The 24436-nt window shown below is 39.7% G+C and overlaps 1 protein-coding gene across 1 annotated transcript in view; it reads right to left on the bottom strand.

Annotated features, from left to right (window-relative positions):
• Positions 1-17108: 17108 nt before the first annotated feature.
• Positions 17109-24436, bottom strand: part of LOC129847971 (protein eyes shut homolog) — a gene marked incomplete at its 3' end in the record, with an annotated part of 37130 nt that continues 29802 nt past the window's right edge. Inside the window, exon 8 of the mRNA XM_055915552.1 lies at positions 17109-17230. Within this exon, the coding sequence (XP_055771527.1) occupies positions 17109-17230 (122 nt within the window). The remainder of the gene's footprint in view (positions 17231-24436) is intronic.

The raw sequence follows: 24436 nt of genomic DNA on the forward strand, positions 1-24436 counted from the left end.
TAGCATAATGTTAGACTATGTAAATGAAGATGTGATGGCTGACACACAGAGAAACAGGATGTAGCATAATGTTAGACTATGTAAATGAAGATGTGATGGCTGACACACAGAGAAACAGGATGTAGCATAATGTTAGACTATGTAAATGAAGATGTGATGGCTGACACACAGAGAAACAGGATGTAGCATAATGTTAGACTATGTAAATGAAGATGTGATGGCTGACACAGAGAAACAGGATGTAGCATAATGTTAGACTATGTAAATGTTGATGTGATGGCTGACACACAGAGAAACAGGATGTAGCATAATGTTAGACTATGTAAATGTTGATGTGATGGCTGACACACAGAGAAACAGGATGTAGCATAATTTTAGACTATGTAAATGAAGATGTGATGGCTGACACACAGAGAAACAGGATGTAGCATAATGTTAGACTATGTAAATGAAGATGTGATGGCTGATACATAGAGAAACAGGATGTAGCATAATGTTAGAATATGTAAATGAAGATGTGATGGCTGACACACAGAGAAACAGGATGTAGCATAATGTTAGACTATGTAAATGTTGATGTGATGGCTGAGACACACAGAGAAACAGGATGTAGCATAATGTTAGACTATGTAAATGAAGATGTGATGGCTGACACACAGAGAAACAGGATATTGCATTATGTTAGACTATGTAAATGTTGATGTGATGGCTGACACACAGAGAAACAGGATGTAGCATAATGTTAGACTATGTAAATGTTGATGTGATGGCTGACACACAGAGAAACAGGATGTAGCATAATGTTAGACTATGTAAATGTTGATGTGATGGCTGAGACACACAGAGAAACAGGATGTAGCATAATGTTAGACTATGTAAATGAAGATGTGATGGCTGACACACAGAGAAACAGGATATAGCATATTGTTAGACTATGTAAATAAAGATGTGATGGCTGACACACAGAGAAACAGGATGTAGCATATGTTAGACTATGTAAATGAAGATGTGATGGCTGACACAGAGAAACAGGATATAGCATAATGTTAGACTATGTAAATTAATGTAGCATAATGTTAGACTATGTAAATGAAGATGTGATGACTGACACACAGAGAAACAGGATGTAGCATAATCTTAGACTATGTAAATGTTAATGTGATGGATAACACACAGAGAAACAGGATATAGCATAATGTTAGACTATGTAAATGTTGATGTGATGGCTGACACACAGAGAAACAGGATGTAACATAATGTTAGACTATGTAAATGAAGATGTGATGGCTGACACACAGAGAAACAGGATGTAGCATAATGTTAGACTATGTAAATGTTGATGTGATGGCTGACACACAGAGAAACAGCATGTAGCATAATGTTAGACTATGTAAATGTTGATGTGATGGCTGACACACAGAGAAACAGCATGTAGCATAATGGTAGACTATGTAAATGAAGATGTGATGGCTGACACACAGAGAAACAGGATGTAGCATAATGTTAGACTATGTAAATGAAGATGTGATGGCTGACACACAGAGAAACAGGATGTAGCATAATGTTAGACTATGTAAATGAAGATGTGATGGCTGATACATAGAGAAACAGGATGTAGCATAATGTTAGAATATGTAAATGAAGATGTGATGGCTGACACACAGAGAAACAGGATGTAGCATAATGTTAGACTATGTAAATGTTGATGTGATGGCTGAGACACACAGAGAAACAGGATGTAGCATAATGTTAGACTATGTAAATGTTGATGTGATGGCTGAGACACACAGAGAAACAGGATGTAGCATAATGTTAGACTATGTAAATGAAGATGTGATGGCTGACACACAGAGAAACAGCATGTAGCATAATGTTAGACTATGTAAATAAAGATGTGATGGCTGACACACAGAGAAACAGCATGTAGCATAATGGTAGACTATGTAAATGAAGATGTGATGGCTGACACACAGAGAAACAGGATATAGCATAATGTTAGACTATGTAAATTAATGTAGCATAATGTTAGACTATGTAAATGAAGATGTGATGACTGACACACAGAGAAACAGGATGTAGCATAATCTTAGACTATGTAAATGTTAATGTGATGGATAACACACAGAGAAACAGGATATAGCATAATGTTAGACTATGTAAATGTTGATGTGATGGCTGACACACAGAGAAACAGGATGTAACATAATGTTAGACTATGTAAATGAAGATGTAATGGTTGACACACAGAGAAACAGGATGTAGCATAATGTTAGACTATGTAAATGTTGATGTGATGGCTGACACACAGAGAAACAGCATGTAGCATAATGTTAGACTATGTAAATGTTGATGTGATGGCTGACACACAGAGAAACAGCATGTAGCATAATGGTAGACTATGTAAATGAAGATGTGATGGCTGACACACAGAGAAACAGGATGTAGCATAATGTTAGACTATGTAAATGAAGATGTGATGGCTGACACACAGAGAAACAGGATGTAGCATAATGTTAGACTATGTAAATGAAGATGTGATGGCTGATACATAGAGAAACAGGATGTAGCATAATGTTAGAATATGTAAATGAAGATGTGATGGCTGACACACAGAGAAACAGGATGTAGCATAATGTTAGACTATGTAAATGTTGATGTGATGGCTGAGACACACAGAGAAACAGGATGTAGCATAATGTTAGACTATGTAAATGAAGATGTGATGGCTGACACACAGAGAAACAGGATATTGCATTATGTTAGACTATGTAAATGTTGATGTGATGGCTGACACACAGAGAAACAGGATGTAGCATAATGTTAGACTATGTAAATGTTGATGTGATGGCTGACACACAGAGAAACAGGATGTAGCATAATGTTAGACTATGTAAATGTTGATGTGATGGCTGAGACACACAGAGAAACAGGATGTAGCATAATGTTAGACTATGTAAATGAAGATGTGATGGCTGACACACAGAGAAACAGGATATAGCATATTGTTAGACTATGTAAATAAAGATGTGATGGCTGACACACAGAGAAACAGGATGTAGCATATGTTAGACTATGTAAATGAAGATGTGATGGCTGACACAGAGAAACAGGATATAGCATAATGTTAGACTATGTAAATTAATGTAGCATAATGTTAGACTATGTAAATGAAGATGTGATGACTGACACACAGAGAAACAGGATGTAGCATAATCTTAGACTATGTAAATGTTAATGTGATGGATAACACACAGAGAAACAGGATATAGCATAATGTTAGACTATGTAAATGTTGATGTGATGGCTGACACACAGAGAAACAGGATGTAACATAATGTTAGACTATGTAAATGAAGATGTGATGGCTGACACACAGAGAAACAGGATGTAGCATAATGTTAGACTATGTAAATGTTGATGTGATGGCTGACACACAGAGAAACAGCATGTAGCATAATGTTAGACTATGTAAATGTTGATGTGATGGCTGACACACAGAGAAACAGCATGTAGCATAATGGTAGACTATGTAAATGAAGATGTGATGGCTGACACACAGAGAAACAGGATGTAGCATAATGTTAGACTATGTAAATGAAGATGTGATGGCTGACACACAGAGAAACAGGATGTAGCATAATGTTAGACTATGTAAATGAAGATGTGATGGCTGATACATAGAGAAACAGGATGTAGCATAATGTTAGAATATGTAAATGAAGATGTGATGGCTGACACACAGAGAAACAGGATGTAGCATAATGTTAGACTATGTAAATGTTGATGTGATGGCTGAGACACACAGAGAAACAGGATGTAGCATAATGTTAGACTATGTAAATGAAGATGTGATGGCTGACACACAGAGAAACAGGATGTAGCATAATGTTAGACTATGTAAATGTTGATGTGATGGCTGACACAGAGAAACAGCATGTAGCATAATGTTAGACTATGTAAATGAAGATGTGATGGCTGACACACAGAGAAACAGGATGTAGCATAATGTTAGACTATGTAAATGTTGATGTGATGGCTGACACACAGAGAAACAGGATGTAGCATAATGTTAGACTATGTAAATGAAGATGTGATGGCTGACACACAGAGAAACAGGATGTAGCATAATGTTAGACTATGTAAATGAAGATGTGATGGCTGACACACAGAGAAACAGGATGTAGCATAATGTTAGACTATGTAAATGAAGATGTGATGGCTGACACACAGAGAAACAGGATGTAGCATAATGTTAGACTATGTAAATGAAGATGTGATGGCTGACACAGAGAAACAGGATGTAGCATAATGTTAGACTATGTAAATGTTGATGTGATGGCTGACACACAGAGAAACAGGATGTAGCATAATGTTAGACTATGTAAATGTTGATGTGATGGCTGACACACAGAGAAACAGGATGTAGCATAATTTTAGACTATTTAAATGAAGATGTGATGGCTGACACAGAGAAAGATGATGTAGCATAATGGTAGACTATGTAAATGAAGATGTGATGGCTGACACACAGAGAAACAGGATGCAGCATAATGTTAGACTATGTAAATGAAGATGTGATGGCTGAGACACAGAGAAACAGCATGTAGCATAATGTTAGACTATGTAAATGAAGATGTGATGGCTGATACACAGAGAAACAGGATGTAGCATAATGTTAGAATATGTAAATGAAGATGTGATGGCTGACACACAGAGAAACAGGATATAGCATAATGTTAGACTATGTAAATGAAGATGTGATGGCTGACACACAGAGAAACAGGATATAGCATAATGTTAGACTATGTAAATGAAGATGTGATGGCTGACACACAAAGAAACAGGATATAGCATAATGTTAGACTATGTAAATGAAGATGTGATGGCTGACACACAGAGAAACAGGATGTAGCATAATGTTAGACTATGTAAATGAAGATGTGATGGCTGAAACACAGAGAAACAGGATGTAGCATAATGTTAGACTATGTAAATGAAGATGTGATGGCTGACACACAGAGAAACAGGATATTGCATTATGTTAGAATATGTAAATGTTGATGTGATGGCTGACACACAGAGAAACAGGATGTAGCATAATGTTAGACGATGTAAATATTGATGTGATGGCTGACACACAGAGAAACAGGATGTAGCATAATGTTAGACTATGTAAATGTTGATGTGATGGCTGAGACACACAGAGAAACAGGATGTAGCATAATGTTAGACTATGTAAATGAAGATGTGATGGCTGACACACAGAGAAACAGGATGTAGCATAATGTTAGACTATGTAAATGTTGATGTGATGGCTGACACACAGAGAAACAGCATGTAGCATAATGTTAGACTATGTAAATGAAGATGTGATGGCTGACACACAGAGAAACAGGATGTAGCATAATGTTAGACTATGTAAATGTTGATGTGATGGCTGAGACACACAGAGAAACAGGATGTAGCATAATGTTAGACTATGCAAATGAAGATGTGATGGCTGACACACAGAGAAACAGGATGTAGCATAATGTTAGACTATGTAAATGTTGATGTGATGGCTGACACACAGAGAAACAGCATGTAGCATAATGCTAGACTATGTAAATGAAGATGTGATGGCTGACACACAGAGAAACAGGATGTAGCATAATGTTAGACTATGTAAATGTTGATGTGATGGCTGACACACAGAGAAACAGCATGTAGCATAATGGTAGACTATGTAAATGAAGATGTGATGGCTGACACACAGAGAAGCAGGATGTAGCATAATGTTAGACTTTGTAAATGTTGATGTGATGGCTGACACACAGAGAAACAGGATGCAGCATAATGTTAGACTATGTAAATGAAGATGTGATGGCTGAGACACAGAGAAACAGCATGTAGCATAATGTTAGACTATGTAAATGAAGATGTGATGGCTGATACACAGAGAAACAGGATATAGCATAATGTTAGACTATGTAAATGAAGATGTGATGGCTGACACACAGAGAAACAGGATATAGCATAATGTTAGACTATGTAAATGAAGATGTGATGGCTGACACACAAAGAAACAGGATATAGCATAATGTTAGACTATGTAAATGAAGATGTGATGGCTGACACACAGAGAAACAGGATGTAGCATAATGTTAGACTATGTAAATGAAGATGTGATGGCTGAAACACAGAGAAACAGGATGTAGCATAATGTTAGACTATGTAAATGAAGATGTGATGGCTGACACACAGAGAAACAGGATATTGCATTATGTTAGAATATGTAAATGTTGATGTGATGGCTGACACACAGAGAAACAGGATGTAGCATAATGTTAGACGATGTAAATATTGATGTGATGGCTGACACACAGAGAAACAGGATGTAGCATAATGTTAGACTATGTAAATGTTGATGTGATGGCTGAGACACACAGAGAAACAGGATGTAGCATAATGTTAGACTATGTAAATGAAGATGTGATGGCTGACACACAGAGAAACAGGATGTAGCATAATGTTAGACTATGTAAATGTTGATGTGATGGCTGACACACAGAGAAACAGCATGTAGCATAATGTTAGACTATGTAAATGAAGATGTGATGGCTGACACACAGAGAAACAGGATGTAGCATAATGTTAGACTATGTAAATGTTGATGTGATGGCTGAGACACACAGAGAAACAGGATGTAGCATAATGTTAGACTATGCAAATGAAGATGTGATGGCTGACACACAGAGAAACAGGATGTAGCATAATGTTAGACTATGTAAATGTTGATGTGATGGCTGACACACAGAGAAACAGCATGTAGCATAATGCTAGACTATGTAAATGAAGATGTGATGGCTGACACACAGAGAAACAGGATGTAGCATAATGTTAGACTATGTAAATGTTGATGTGATGGCTGACACACAGAGAAACAGCATGTAGCATAATGGTAGACTATGTAAATGAAGATGTGATGGCTGACACACAGAGAAGCAGGATGTAGCATAATGTTAGACTTTGTAAATGTTGATGTGATGGCTGACACACAGAGAAACAGGATGTAGCATAATGTTAGACTATGTAAATGAAGATGTGATGGCTGACACACAGAGAAACAGGATATTGCATTATGTTAGACTATGTAAATGTTGATGTGATGGCTGACACACAGAGAAACAGGATATTGCATTATGTTAGACTATGTAAATGTTGATGTGATGGCTGACACACAGAGAAACAGGATGTAGCATAATGTTAGACTATGTAAATGTTGATGTGATGGCTGACACACAGAGAAACAGGATGTAGCATAATGTTAGACTATGTAAATGTTGATGTGATGGCTGAGACACACAGAGAAACAGGATGTAGCATAATGTTAGACTATGTAAATGAAGATGTGATGGCTGACACACAGAGAAACAGGATATAGCATATTGTTAGACTATGTAAATAAAGATGTGATGGCTGACACACAGAGAAACAGGATGTAGCATATGTTAGACTATGTAAATGAAGATGTGATGGCTGACACAGAGAAACAGGATATAGCATAATGTTAGACTATGTAAATTAATGTAGCATAATGTTAGACTATGTAAATGAAGATGTGATGACTGACACACAGAGAAACAGGATGTAGCATAATCTTAGACTATGTAAATGTTAATGTGATGGATAACACACAGAGAAACAGGATATAGCATAATGTTAGACTATGTAAATGTTGATGTGATGGCTGACACACAGAGAAACAGGATGTAACATAATGTTAGACTATGTAAATGAAGATGTGATGGCTGACACACAGAGAAACAGGATGTAGCATAATGTTAGACTATGTAAATGTTGATGTGATGGCTGACACACAGAGAAACAGCATGTAGCATAATGTTAGACTATGTAAATGAAGATGTGATGGCTGACACACAGAGAAACAGGATGTAGCATAATGTTAGACTATGTAAATGTTGATGTGATGGCTGAGACACACAGAGAAACAGGATGTAGCATAATGTTAGACTATGCAAATGAAGATGTGATGGCTGACACACAGAGAAACAGGATGTAGCATAATGTTAGACTATGTAAATGTTGATGTGATGGCTGACACACAGAGAAACAGCATGTAGCATAATGCTAGACTATGTAAATGAAGATGTGATGGCTGACACACAGAGAAACAGGATGTAGCATAATGTTAGACTATGTAAATGTTGATGTGATGGCTGACACACAGAGAAACAGCATGTAGCATAATGGTAGACTATGTAAATGAAGATGTGATGGCTGACACACAGAGAAGCAGGATGTAGCATAATGTTAGACTTTGTAAATGTTGATGTGATGGCTGACACACAGAGAAACAGGATGTAGCATAATGTTAGACTATGTAAATGAAGATGTGATGGCTGACACACAGAGAAACAGGATATTGCATTATGTTAGACTATGTAAATGTTGATGTGATGGCTGACACACAGAGAAACAGGATATTGCATTATGTTAGACTATGTAAATGTTGATGTGATGGCTGACACACAGAGAAACAGGATGTAGCATAATGTTAGACTATGTAAATGTTGATGTGATGGCTGACACACAGAGAAACAGGATGTAGCATAATGTTAGACTATGTAAATGTTGATGTGATGGCTGAGACACACAGAGAAACAGGATGTAGCATAATGTTAGACTATGTAAATGAAGATGTGATGGCTGACACACAGAGAAACAGGATATAGCATATTGTTAGACTATGTAAATAAAGATGTGATGGCTGACACACAGAGAAACAGGATGTAGCATATGTTAGACTATGTAAATGAAGATGTGATGGCTGACACAGAGAAACAGGATATAGCATAATGTTAGACTATGTAAATTAATGTAGCATAATGTTAGACTATGTAAATGAAGATGTGATGACTGACACACAGAGAAACAGGATGTAGCATAATCTTAGACTATGTAAATGTTAATGTGATGGATAACACACAGAGAAACAGGATATAGCATAATGTTAGACTATGTAAATGTTGATGTGATGGCTGACACACAGAGAAACAGGATGTAACATAATGTTAGACTATGTAAATGAAGATGTGATGGCTGACACACAGAGAAACAGGATGTAGCATAATGTTAGACTATGTAAATGTTGATGTGATGGCTGACACACAGAGAAACAGCATGTAGCATAATGTTAGACTATGTAAATGTTGATGTGATGGCTGACACACAGAGAAACAGCATGTAGCATAATGGTAGACTATGTAAATGAAGATGTGATGGCTGACACACAGAGAAACAGGATGTAGCATAATGTTAGACTATGTAAATGAAGATGTGATGGCTGACACACAGAGAAACAGGATGTAGCATAATGTTAGACTATGTAAATGAAGATGTGATGGCTGATACATAGAGAAACAGGATGTAGCATAATGTTAGAATATGTAAATGAAGATGTGATGGCTGACACACAGAGAAACAGGATGTAGCATAATGTTAGACTATGTAAATGTTGATGTGATGGCTGAGACACACAGAGAAACAGGATGTAGCATAATGTTAGACTATGTAAATGAAGATGTGATGGCTGACACACAGAGAAACAGGATGTAGCATAATGTTAGACTATGTAAATGTTGATGTGATGGCTGACACAGAGAAACAGCATGTAGCATAATGTTAGACTATGTAAATGAAGATGTGATGGCTGACACAGAGAAACAGGATATAGCATAATGTTAGACTATGTAAATGAAGATGTGATGGCTGACACACAGAGAAACAGGATGTAGCATAATGTTAGACTATGTAAATGTTGATGTGATGGCTGACACACAGAGAAACAGGATGTAGCATAATGTTAGACTATGTAAATGAAGATGTGATGGCTGACACACAGAGAAACAGGATGTAGCATAATGTTAGACTATGTAAATGAAGATGTGATGGCTGACACACAGAGAAACAGGATGTAGCATAATGTTAGACTATGTAAATGAAGATGTGATGGCTGACACACAGAGAAACAGGATGTAGCATAATGTTAGACTATGTAAATGAAGATGTGATGGCTGACACAGAGAAACAGGATGTAGCATAATGTTAGACTATGTAAATGTTGATGTGATGGCTGACACACAGAGAAACAGGATGTAGCATAATGTTAGACTATGTAAATGTTGATGTGATGGCTGACACACAGAGAAACAGGATGTAGCATAATTTTAGACTATTTAAATGAAGATGTGATGGCTGACACACAGAGAAAGATGATGTAGCATAATGGTATACTATGTAAATGAAGATGTGATGGCTGACACACAGAGAAACAGGATGCAGCATAATGTTAGACTATGTAAATGAAGATGTGATGGCTGAGACACAGAGAAACAGCATGTAGCATAATGTTAGACTATGTAAATGAAGATGTGATGGCTGATACACAGAGAAACAGGATGTAGCATAATGTTAGAATATGTAAATGAAGATGTGATGGCTGACACACAGAGAAACAGGATATAGCATAATGTTAGACTATGTAAATGAAGATGTGATGGCTGACACACAGGGAAACAGGATATAGCATAATGTTAGACTATGTAAATGAAGATGTGATGGCTGACACACAAAGAAACAGGATATAGCATAATGTTAGACTATGTAAATGAAGATGTGATGGCTGACACACAGAGAAACAGAATATAGCATAATGTTAGACTATGTAAATGAAGATGTGATGGCTGACACACAGAGAAACAGGATATAGCACAATGTTAGACTATGTAAATGAAGATGTGATGGCTGACACACAGAGAAACAGGATGTAGCATAATGTTAGACTATGTAAATGAAGATGTGATGGCTGAAACACAGAGAAACAGGATGTAGCATAATGTTAGACTATGTAAATGAAGATGTGATGGCTGACACACAGAGAAACAGGATATTGCATTATGTTAGACTATGTAAATGTTGATGTGATGGCTGACACACAGAGAAACAGGATGTAGCATAATGTTAGACGATGTAAATATTGATGTGATGGCTGACACACAGAGAAACAGGATGTAGCATAATGTTAGACTATGTAAATGTTGATGTGATGGCTGAGACACACAGAGAAACAGGATGTAGCATAATGTTAGACTATGTAAATGAAGATGTGATGGCTGACACACAGAGAAACAGGATGTAGCATAATGTTAGACTATGTAAATGTTGATGTGATGGCTGACACACAGAGAAACAGCATGTAGCATAATGTTAGACTATGTAAATGAAGATGTGATGGCTGACACACAGAGAAACAGGATGTAGCATAATGTTAGACTATGTAAATGTTGATGTGATGGCTGAGACACACAGAGAAACAGGATGTAGCATAATGTTAGACTATGCAAATGAAGATGTGATGGCTGACACACAGAGAAACAGGATGTAGCATAATGTTAGACTATGTAAATGTTGATGTGATGGCTGACACACAGAGAAACAGCATGTAGCATAATGTTAGACTATGTAAATGAAGATGTGATGGCTGACACACAGAGAAACAGGATGTAGCATAATGTTAGACTATGTAAATGAAGATGTGATGGCTGACACAGAGAAACAGGATGTAGCATAATGTTAGACTATGTAAATGTTGATGTGATGGCTGACACACAGAGAAACAGGATGTAGCATAATGTTAGACTATGTAAATGTTGATGTGATGGCTGACACACAGAGAAACAGGATGTAGCATAATTTTAGACTATTTAAATGAAGATGTGATGGCTGACACACAGAGAAAGATGATGTAGCATAATGGTAGACTATGTAAATGAAGATGTGATGGCTGACACACAGAGAAACAGGATGCAGCATAATGTTAGACTATGTAAATGAAGATGTGATGGCTGAGACACAGAGAAACAGCATGTAGCATAATGTTAGACTATGTAAATGAAGATGTGATGGCTGATACACAGAGAAACAGGATGTAGCATAATGTTAGAATATGTAAATGAAGATGTGATGGCTGACACACAGAGAAACAGGATATAGCATAATGTTAGACTATGTAAATGAAGATGTGATGGCTGACACACAGAGAAACAGGATATAGCATAATGTTAGACTATGTAAATGAAGATGTGATGGCTGACACACAAAGAAACAGGATATAGCATAATGTTAGACTATGTAAATGAAGATGTGATGGCTGACACACAGAGAAACAGGATGTAGCATAATGTTAGACTATGTAAATGAAGATGTGATGGCTGACACACAGAGAAACAGGATATAGCATAATGTTAGACTATGTAAATGAAGATGTGATGGCTGACACACAGAGAAACAGGATATAGCACAATGTTAGACTATGTAAATGAAGATGTGATGGCTGACACACAGAGAAACAGGATGTAGCATAATGTTAGACTATGTAAATGAAGATGTGATGGCTGAAACACAGAGAAACAGGATGTAGCATAATGTTAGACTATGTAAATGAAGATGTGATGGCTGACACACAGAGAAACAGGATATTGCATTATGTTAGACTATGTAAATGTTGATGTGATGGCTGACACACAGAGAAACAGCATGTAGCATAATGTTAGACTATGTAGATGAAGATGTGATGGCTGACACACAGAGAAACAGGATGTAGCATAATGTTAGACTATGTAAATGTTGATGTGATGGCTGAGACACACAGAGAAACAGGATGTAGCATAATGTTAGACTATGCAAATGAAGATGTGATGGCTGACACACAGAGAAACAGGATGTAGCATAATGTTAGACTATGTAAATGTTGATGTGATGGCTGACACACAGAGAAACAGCATGTAGCATAATGCTAGACTATGTAAATGAAGATGTGATGGCTGACACACAGAGAAACAGGATGTAGCATAATGTTAGACTATGTAAATGTTGATGTGATGGCTGACACACAGAGAAACAGCATGTAGCATAATGGTAGACTATGTAAATGAAGATGTGATGGCTGACACAGAGAAACAGCATGTAGCATAATGTTAGACTATGTAAATGAAGATGTGATGGCTGACACACAGAGAAACAGGATATAGCATATTGTTAGACTATGTAAATAAAGATGTGATGGCTGACACACAGAGAAACAGGATGTAGCATATGTTAGACTATGTAAATGTTGATGTGATGGCTGACAAACAGAGAAACAGCATGTAGCATAATGTTAGACTATGTAAATGAATGTAGCATAATGTTAGACTATGTAAATGAAGATGTGATGACTGACACACAGAGAAACAGGATGTAACATAATGTTAGACTATGTAAATGAAGATGTGATGACTGACACATAGAGAAACAGGATGTAGCATAATGTTAGACTATGTAAATGTTGATGTGATGGATGACACACAGAGAAACAGGATATAGCATAATGTTAGACGATGTAAATATTGATGTGATGGCTGACACAGAGAAACAGGATGTAGCATAATGTTAGACTATGTAAATGTTGATGTGATGGCTGACACACAGAGAAACAGGATGTAACATAATGTTAGACTATGTAAATGAAGATGTGATGGCTGACACACAGAGAAACAGCATGTAGCATAATGTTAGACTATGTAAATGTTGATGTGATGGCTGACACACAGAGAAACAGGATGTAGCATAATGTTAGACTATGTAAATGTTTATGTGATGGCTGACACACAGAGAAACAGGATGTAGCATAATGTTAGACTATGTAAATGTTGATGTGATGGCTGACACACAGAGAAACAGCATGTAGCAAAATGGTAGACCATGTAAATGAAGATGTGATGGCTGACACAGAGAAACAGGATGTAGCATAATGTTCGAATATGTAAATGTTGATGTGATGGCTGACACACAGAGAAACAGCATGTAGCATAATGGTAGACTATGTAAATGAAGATGTGATGGCTGACACACAGAGAAGCAGGATGTAGCATAATGTTAGACTTTGTAAATGTTGATGTGATGGCTGACACACAGAGAAACAGGATGTAGCATAATGTTAGACTATGTAAATGAAGATGTGATGGCTGACACACAGATAAACAGGATATAGCATAATGGTAGACTATGTAAATGAAGATGTGATGGCTGACACAGAGAAACAGCATGTAGCATAATGTTAGACTATGTAAATGAAGATGTGATGGCTGACACACAGAGAAACAGGATATAGCATATTGTTAGACTATGTAAATAAAGATGTGATGGCTGACACACAGAGAAACAGGATGTAGCATATGTTAGACTATGTAAATGTTGATGTGATGGCTGACAAACAGAGAAACAGCATGTAGCATAATGTTAGACTATGTAAATGAATGTAGCATAATGTTAGACTATGTAAATGAAGATGTGATGACTGACACACAGAGAAACAGGATGTAACATAATGTTAGACTATGTAAATGTTGATGTGATGGATGACACACAGAGAAACAGGATATAGCATAATGTTAGACGATGTAAATATTGATGTGATGGCTGACACACAGAGAAACAGGATGTAGCATAATGTTAGACTATGTAAATGTTGATGTGATGGCTGACACACAGAGAAACAGGATGTAGCATAATGTTAGACTATGTAAATGTTGATGTGATGGCTGACACACAGAGAAACAGGATGTAGCATAATGTTAGACTATGTAAATGTTTATGTGATGGCTGACACACAGAGAAACAGGATGTAGCATAATGTTAGACTATGTAAATGTTGATGTGATGGCTGACACACAGAGAAACAGCATGTAGCAAAATGGTAGACCATGTAAATGAAGATGTGATGGCTGACACAGAGAAACAGGATGTAGCATAATGTTCGAATATGTAAATGAAGATGTGATGGCTGACACACAGAGAAACAGCATGTAGCATAATGTTAGACTATGTAAATGTTGATGTGATGGCTGACACACAGAGAAACAGCATGTAGCATAATGGTAGACTATGTAAATGAAGATGTGATGGCTGACACACAGAGAAACAGGATGTAGCATAATGTTAGACTATGTAAATGAAGATGTGATGGCTGACACACAGAGAAACAGGATGTAGCATAATGTTAGACTATGTAAATGAAGATGTGATGGCTGATACATAGAGAAACAGGATGTAGCATAATGTTAGACTATGTAAATGAAGATGTGATGGCTGACACACAGAGAAACAGGATGTAGCATAATGTTAGACTATGTAAAGGAAGATGTGATGGCTGACACACAGAGAAACAGGATGTAGCATAATGTTAGACTATGTAAATGAAGATGTGATGGCTGACACACAGAGAAACAGGATGTAGCATAATGTTAGACTATGTAAATGAAGATGTGACGGCTGACACACAGAGAAACAGGATGTAGCATAATGTTAGACTATGTAAATGAAGATGTGATGACTGACAGAGAAACAGGATGTAGCATAATGTTAGACTATGTAAATGAAGATGTGATGGCTGACACACAGAGAAACAGGATGTAGCATAATGTTAGACTATGTAAATGAAGATGTGATGGCTGATACATAGAGAAACAGGATGTAGCATAATGTTAGACTATGTAAATGAAGATGTGATGGCTGACACACAGAGAAACAGGATGTAGCATAATGTTAGACTATGTAAATGAAGATGTGATGGCTGACACACAGAGAAACAGGATGTAGCATAATGTTAGACTATGTAAATGAAGATGTGACGGCTGACACACAGAGAAACAGGATGTAGCATAATGTTAGACTATGTAAATGAAGATGTGATGACTGACAGAGAAACAGGATGTAGCATAATGTTAGACTATGTAAATGAAGATGTGATGGCTGACACACAGAGAAACAGGATGTAGCATAATGTTAGACTATGTAAATGAAGATGTGATGGCTGATACATAGAGAAACAGGATGTAGCATAATGTTAGACTATGTAAATGAAGATGTGATGGCTGACACACAGAGAAACAGGATGTAGCATAATGTTAGACTATGTAAATGAAGATGTGATGGCTGACACACAGAGAAACAGGATGTAGCATAATGTTAGACTATGTAAATGAAGATGTGATGGCTGACACACAGAGAAACAGGATGTAGCATAATGTTAGACTATGTAAATGAAGATGTGACGGCTGACACACAGAGAAACAGGATGTAGCATAATGTTAGACTATGTAAATGAAGATGTGACGGCTGACACACAGAGAAACAGGATGTAGCATAATGTTAGACTATGTAAATGAAGATGTGATGACTGACAGAGAAACAGGATGTAGCATAATGTTAGACTATGTAAATGAAGATGTGATGGCTGACACACAGAGAAACAGGATGTAGCATAATGTTAGTCTACGTAAATGAAGATGTGATGGCTGACACACAGAGAAACAGGATGTAGCATAATGTTAGACTATGTAAATGAAGATGTGATGGCTGACACACAGAGAAACAGGATGTAGCATAATGTTAGACTACGTAAATGAAGATGTGATGGCTGACACACAGAGAAACAGGATGTAGCATAATGTTAGACTATGTAAATGAAGATGTGATGGCTGACACACAGAGAAACAGGATGTAGCATAATGTTAGACTATGTAAATGAAGATATAATGACTGAGACACACAGTAAAAGATGTGGATTGTTCCCAAGTGTTACAAAACCAAAGACATACCATAATATGAAATAAGCATACATAGAAACTTGAAAAATCCCTCACTGGCCACACCTAAGAGTCCATTCCAGTTATACATGGTGTTCCCCAGGGCTCTGTTCTGGATCCCCTACTCTCCATTATCTTCCCCCCTGCCCCTTATTAAAACAAATCTGCTTCGTCACCTCATATCTGCTTAAGCATGTAATATATGTAATGTAATATCTGACTTAATCCACTTCAAGGACCACATTGGAAATAAGTGCTGTTTCATGCGTTAATGTATCACCCTCTTGGATTGTAGATTTATATTAGTGGTGGGCAACATTATTGATGATTCAATACCATATTGATATTGTTTGATATGGACATGAACGAGGCATGTCGTGATATCGTTTTGTCCTTCCTTTAACCCCAAATCCAACTCACCAAGTGGAGGTCTCTGCAGGTTGAGTTGTTGCTGCACATGTTGCTGGCACAGTCGTCTATGTCTTGCTCACATCTCACACCAGCATAGCCAGGGTTGCACAGGCAGTAGAACCCATCGACCACTAAAAGGAGAGACATATGTCCATTAGGTACAACTTACAATGTACTATGGATGGATTTTATAGTACATTTCTCTATTCACCTCTCTCTAATTATTCACCCTGTCTTTCTCTACCTCTCTCTACCTATTCACCCTGTCTTTCTCTACCTCTCTATACCTATTCACCCTGTCTTTCTCTACCTCTCTCTACCTATTCACCCTCTCTTTCTCTACCTCTCTCTACCTATTCACCCTGTCTTTCTCTACCTATTCACCCTCTCTTTCTCTACCTCTCTCTACCTATTCACCCTGTCTTTCTCTACCTCTAACTATTCACCCTCTCTTTCTCTACCTCTCTACCTATTCACCCTCTCTTTCTCTACCTCTCTCTACCTATTCACCCTCTCTTTCTCTACCTCTACCTATTCACCCTCTCTTTCTCTATTCACCCTGTCTTTCTCTACCTATTCACCCTGTCTTTCTCTAACTATTCACCCTGTCTTTCTCTACCTCTAACTATTCACCCCGTCTTTCTCTACCTCTAACTATTCATCCTGTCTTTCTCTACCTCTCTCTACCTATTCCTCACCTTCTCTTTCTTTACCTCCCTCTACCTAGTCAACATCTCTTTCTCTACCTCTCTACCTCTTCACCCTGTCTTTCTCTACCTCTCTCTACCTATTCCTCACCTTCTCTTTCTTTACCTCCTTCTACCTAGTCAACATCTCTTTCTCTACCTATTAACTCTCTCTTTCTCTACCTCTCTCTACCTATTCCCCCCTCTCTTTCTCAATGAAAGCCTGGGCATGTGCTTCCTCTCTCTCTCTCTCTCTCTCTCGAGTGATCTAGCGAAGCCAACATTGTAAACGGACAGAAAAGGGAAGAGTGAGAGAGAAAGAACTGTTACAAATGTGTCGATTTCTGGGCACCATGTCAGAAATCAGAATCTCCCAGGGCTAATAATCCAATTCTTATTTTCTCTTTATTAATCATTGATGATGTTAAAGAGAGATTCATCACCATCTCCTTTTCTTACCAAGTCTGTCTCCCAAATGGCACCCATAGTGCTGTGGTCAGAAATAGTGCACTATGTAGAGAATAGAATGCCATTTGGGACAAAGACCACCACAACAGTCGTACACAGTCAGTGGCAGTGACAGGGGTAATTGCGACGGTTCTTCCAGGGGAGTGAATTTATTACAACCCGTAGCCATGGGTCCTTCATTATCCCAAAGATTTACCATGTAATCTATGCTGTCACTCTGTCTTTGGTGTGTGTAGCTGCTATTACTCTCATTAAATGCTTTAGGTCATGGGTGGCAGTGGCATTACTCATCCCAGCTGATGGGGCTAGTTGGCTGGGGCCGGGTGACTGGGGCTAGGTATATGAGACTGGGTGACTGGGGCTAGGTATATGAGGCTGGGTGACTGGGGCTAGATATATGAGGCTGAGTGGTTGAGGCTAGGTATATGAGGCTGGGCGACTGGGGCTAGGTATATGAGGCCGGGTGGCTGGGGCTAGGTATATGAGGCTAGGTATATGAGGCTGGGTGACTGGGGCTAGGTATATGGGGCTGGGCATATGAGGCCGGGTGGCTAGGGCTAGGTATATGAGGCTGGGTGACTGGGGCTAGGTGGCTGGGTAGATGGATGGCTGGGGCTGGGTGACTGGGGCTAGGTGGCTGGGGCTGGATGGCCGGGGCTGGGTGACTGGGGCTAGGTAATTGGGGCTAGTTGTCTGGGCCCGGGGGCCTGGCGCTAGGTGACTGGGGCTAGGTAAATGGGGCTGGGTGGCTGGGGCTGGGTGACTGGGGCTAGGCGACTGGGTGGCTGGGGCTAGGCGACTGGGGCTGGGTGACTGGGGCTAGATGGCTGGGGCTGGTTGACTGGGGCTAGGTATATGAGGCCGGGTGACTGGGGCTAGGTATATGAGGCCGGGTGGCTAGGGCTAGGTATATGAGGCTAGGTATATGAGGCTGGCTGGCTGGGGCTGGGTGACTGGGGCAAGGTATATGAGGCTGGGGCTGGGTGACTGGGGCTATGTATATGGGGCTAGTTGTCTGGGCCCGGGGGCCTGGCGCTAGGTGACTGGGGCTAGGCGACTGGGTGGCTGGGGCTAGGCGACTGGGGCTGGGTGACTGGGGCTAGGTATATGGGGCTAGGTATATGGGGCTAGTTGTCTGGGCCCGGGGGGCTGGCGCTAGGTGACTGGGGCTAGGTAAATGGGGCTGGGTAACTGGGGCTGGGTGGCTGGGTGACTGGGGCTGGGTGGCTGGGGCTGGGTGACTGGGGCTGGGTGACTGGGGCTGGGTGACTGGGGCTGGGTGACTGGGGCTGGGTGACTGGGGCTGGGTAGATGGGGCTGGGTAGATGGGGCTGGGTAGATGGGGCTGGGTGGCTGGGGCTAGGTAGATGGGGCTAGGTAGATGGGGCTAGGTGGCTGGGGCTAGGTGGCTGGCGCTGGGTGGCTGGGCCTGGGTGGCTGGCGCTGGGTGGCTGGGGCTGGGTAGATGGGGCTGGGTGGCTGGGGCTAGGTGGCTGGGCCTGGGTGGCTGGGCCTGGGTGGCTGGGCCTGGGTGGCTGGCGCTGGGTGACTGGGGCTGGGTAGATGGGGCTAGGTAGATGGGGCTAGGTAGATGGGGCTGGGTGGCTGGGGCTAGGTAGATGGGGCTAGGTAGATGGGGCTAGGTGGCTGGGCCTGGGTGGCTGGCGCTGGATGGCTGGGACTAGGAGTATGCAGAGATATCCCTGATGGCTGTAGTTGCACAGACCTCTGCTCTCTCTGGTGACGAGCTGGGTGGATGGGGCTGGGTGGCTCGGGCTGGGTGGATGGGACTGGGTGGATGGGACTGGGTGGATGGGGCTAGGTGGCTAGGGCCTGGTGGATGGGGCTGGGTGGATGGGGCTAGGTGGCTAGGGCCTGGTGGATGGGGCTGGGTGGAAGGGGATGGGTGGATGGGATTGCTCTCCCTGGTGACTCCATGTTTGGTTGGTGTAGCTGAGCTCCAGGTCTTGAAGGCCAGCCTGTGAGCCTGGAGGGACACCACCAGCCATCCAGCCCCCTCTGCTCTCAGGCTCTCAGGACCGCTCAAGCCAACTGGCCCCAACTAAAGGCATCCACATCCTTCCCAGCCGAAACAGTTTGGAAGAGTTTGTGCATATAGTATGATTACATTTTCTGAAGTTTTTTTTAGTTTTGGATTATTATTATTTTCGGCTGTTCAGGCAGACTACATGCTTTTTTGAGGCAAGCCAAAGTCGGTAACAACAATAAAGTCTTTGTTGTCATTCAACGAGAGATGACTCATTTTCATTTTATTTTTTTTATTGAGAAATTTGCACCAAACATCATAAAATTGCCTGACTAAGATCTCCTAGGCAAAAACATCAACATCAAATTAATGACAGAATTCTTCAGTTATTTTGAGGAAGCATATACTGGCTACGGCATCTCAAAATGGACAAACAGTACTACTGCTGCTTTTTTCTTGTTTGTCAAGGGAAGGTCTTTTAAGGGATTACGCGAGTGCACTCGTTCAGTTGGCCAAGTCGACCTGAAGCATGCTGACGCCATACGGCCTCCAGGGGGGCTTCATGTTGTTTACATTAAGTATCCAGGAGAAAACCCTGATTGCTTCCCAAATTACACCCTATTCCCTATTTAGTGCACTACTTTTGACCAGGGCCCACAGGGCTCTAGTCAAATGTGTGCATTATATAGGGAACAGGGTGCCATTTGGGACTTACCACTGCTGACAGTCTTGCTGTCATCTATATTACAACTTTTGAATACTGTTTTTAATGCTATAATATCCTCCTGAGACCCAGCAATTAAGTCGTTTTTGGTCCGTATCTCTAAGGCCATACATGCCACTGTGCAAGGTCCTAAGGATACGCCCCTTTTTTTCAATTTTCGCCGAAAATGACATCCCAAATCTAACTGCCTGTAAATCAGGCCCTGAAACAAGGATATGCATACCATGGGTACCATGTGAAAGGAAACATATTGAAGTGTGTGGAAATGTGAAAAGAATGTTGGAGAATATAACACAATAGATCTGGTAAAAGATAATACAATGAAAAAACCAACCATTCTTTTGAATTTATTTTGAACCATCATCTGTGAAATGCAAGAGAAAGGTCATAATGTATTATTCCTGCCCAGCGGCAATTTAGATGTTGGCCACTAGATGGCAGCAGTGTATGTGCAACGTTTTAGACTGATCCAATGAACAATTGCATTTATGTTAAAAATGTTGTATCAAGACTGCCCAAATGTGCCTAATTAGTTTATTAATAACTTTTCATGTTCAAATAGCTACTGTAAATTGGACAGTGCAGTTAGATAAAAAATTATTTAAGCTTTCTGCCAATATCAGATATGTCAATGTCCTGGAAAATGTTCTTGTTACTTACAACCTCATGCTAATCGCATTAGCCTAAGTTAACTCAACCTTCACGCGGAAGGGACACCGACCTTAAAGACGTTTTAAGAAAATATTCTGGGCCCGGGGCTTCCCAAAAGTATCTTAAGGTTAAGTTAATCGTTAGAACCTTCATAACGTTGCACTTGAAAACACTCGTAATCTAACGTCTACCTCAGACCACTTGTAGAACAGCTAAGTGCGTCCTTAGATGTTTTTTCGTTGCCCTTCCGTTGTCAAGCCGCCCTGTATTGGCGGCATCATAGTGGTGCACTAAGGTGCAGCCCAGACATTCTGGATGGAGGTTATAGTGCCTGGAAATACGATGACATTGCTAAAGTTGTCAAACAATTTTGCCAGCATTATCACGTCGTCAAATTTACTTTAGACAGATGGCAATGTTGTAAATCTCTATCAGCTCTCATTGACGATGCATTGAGTAGAATGCTCAGTTGGGCACTAGTCCAAAACGAACGTTCAAAACTATTTTGTGACGAAACATGCAACACCATGAATAGGCTAAGTCTATTTCAATAATATTGAAATACATTTAATTGATCAATCAATTTAGTTCTATTTTACTCCTTGTAGGCTCCTGTCTGTAATTTGTCTCAACATATTTCTTGATGTGTAGCATAATGATGTGCCAAATCTTGATTTAGTGCATTATTATAGAGTAAGAATTCAAATAAGCCGCCTGAATATTTTCAGCCATAGGTGATAATATCTATCTAGGAGCTGATCCTTTGTCAGCATTGTAGAATAATTCTAATGTTAAGGTAAGATTTGAATGAAGAAATCTGATCCGAGACCAGTGTTTCCTTTCTTTTGATCCTATCAGTATCGACACATGCCTCAACGATGCACTTAGCAAACGCTCCTTCTGCGTCATGTTTTTGGAAACTATATATTACATCTTTGGCCATTGTAGGAACGATGCATCGTTAAAATACTCGGAAGCCTAAGTTCCATCGCTATTGGGAAACCTGGCCCTGGACTTTTCAATGATATCACGTGTGGGGGTATCACCTTGATAATTTATTCTTTCTGTTTCTTCAAAACGGCTACCATCCCCATTAGCACATTTTATGGTAAGTGTGTATTTGCATAACTAGCATTTTTTGTGAGTTTGATATTCAGATTATTTCTAAAAGGCAAATATCTCAGGAATAGTTTGATGAGTTTTCAGAGCAGAGTGATAATTTTTTCACATTAAATAAGAGCTTGTTTTTTTTAACCTTTATTTAACTAGGCAAGTCACTTAAGAGCAAATTCTTATTTTCAATGACGGCCTAGGAACAGTGGGTTGTTCAGGGGCAGAACGACAGATTTTTCCTTTGTCAGCTCGGGGATTCGATCTAACGACCTTTCGGTTACTGGCCCAATGCTCTAACCACTAGGCTACCTGCTGCCCCAATGTGGTTAATACATTTGGAGAATAAACTTGACCTACATATCTTGTTTTTTGTGTTTCTTTATGTACTATACTGTAAAAGAGACAATTTCAACAGTGTGTGGGCAGAGATCTAAACCGACAGAAAAGAATGTGAGGCCAACTAATGGAAAATGGATCACAGTTCATAAGGATCACAGATCATAAAGCTTCTGTCACTCCCAATATTCTAAATGTGTTTCCCGGTATGCTCCATGTGTCCTGAGAGAGCTGCTAGTTACATTTGACATGACGGACATATTGTGTCGACGTGTGTGGCAACGCAATAACCTAATTCAATACACCTTTTGACCAACCATATGTTGACAACGTTATGAACAAAAGACAAATATGGTGAAAGCCAAATATCTGTTTTTGACAATGACTTTAAAGCACATTTCTTTAGAGAAATAACACAGCTTCCATCATTTATCACTTTGGTCATCTCCGATCCTTAACCCACACTGTTCATTTGATCTAGGAGTTGTTTCATCCTTTATCACTTTGGTCATCTCTGATCCTTAACCCACACTGTTCATTTGATCTAGGAGTTGCTTCATCATTTCTGTTGGAGATGGAATACATAGAAGCCTTATTGGATGAATCGCCAGCCAGCCAGAGAAGGAAAAACAACATTCTGCCGTGGGGATTTGACTGTGTGTGTGCGAGTGTGTGTGGTGAGATTTCTTTGATTGTATTAACCTGTTGGGGATGGGGGCGCTGTTTAGACTATTTATGCTAATGTGGCTAATTTTTTAAACGGCTTCCCACAAAATCCTTGATCGTACAATATGCATATTATTATTATTATTGGATAGAAAACAGTCTATAGTTTCTATAGGAGTTGAAATTTTGTCTCTAAGTGGAACAGAGCCCATTCTACAGCAATTTCCCTGACATGGAGTCAGATTTGAGAAACGTTGGCCACTTTTCTGAAGTCATTTAAACGGGCACTGTCGTTGCTATGACTATACGGACACTTCTTACGTCTTCCCCTGGATGCCTTTACGTGATGACGATTCCAACGGGCTCGATTGCTCGTTCACAGGCCCTACAAATGAAAAAAACCTTTAGCTAGCAAGTCTTTTCTTGCTGCGTAACGCGCGTGGAAGACACCGACCCTCTCCTGTTCCAAGCATTAGTTTAGCCTGTTATATTTCTCCGGTCATCTTTTCACTCGTTATAGGAGTTACAAACATCACAAAGTAGTTAATTTAAAGCGTTTTATAGCAATTTATATCCGTTTAGTGCGATTTTGGGACATTTATTTTTGCAACGATGTGAAAAGTTGGGAACGCTTTTCAGTTCATCCCGAACGTAGTTGACATTTCCACATGGCAAGAGGACAGCTTTCCACCAAAAGACGATTTCT

Source organism: Salvelinus fontinalis, unplaced genomic scaffold, assembly GCF_029448725.1.
Source record: "Salvelinus fontinalis isolate EN_2023a unplaced genomic scaffold, ASM2944872v1 scaffold_0982, whole genome shotgun sequence".
In the NCBI taxonomy this organism is placed as follows: domain Eukaryota; kingdom Metazoa; phylum Chordata; class Actinopteri; order Salmoniformes; family Salmonidae; genus Salvelinus; species Salvelinus fontinalis.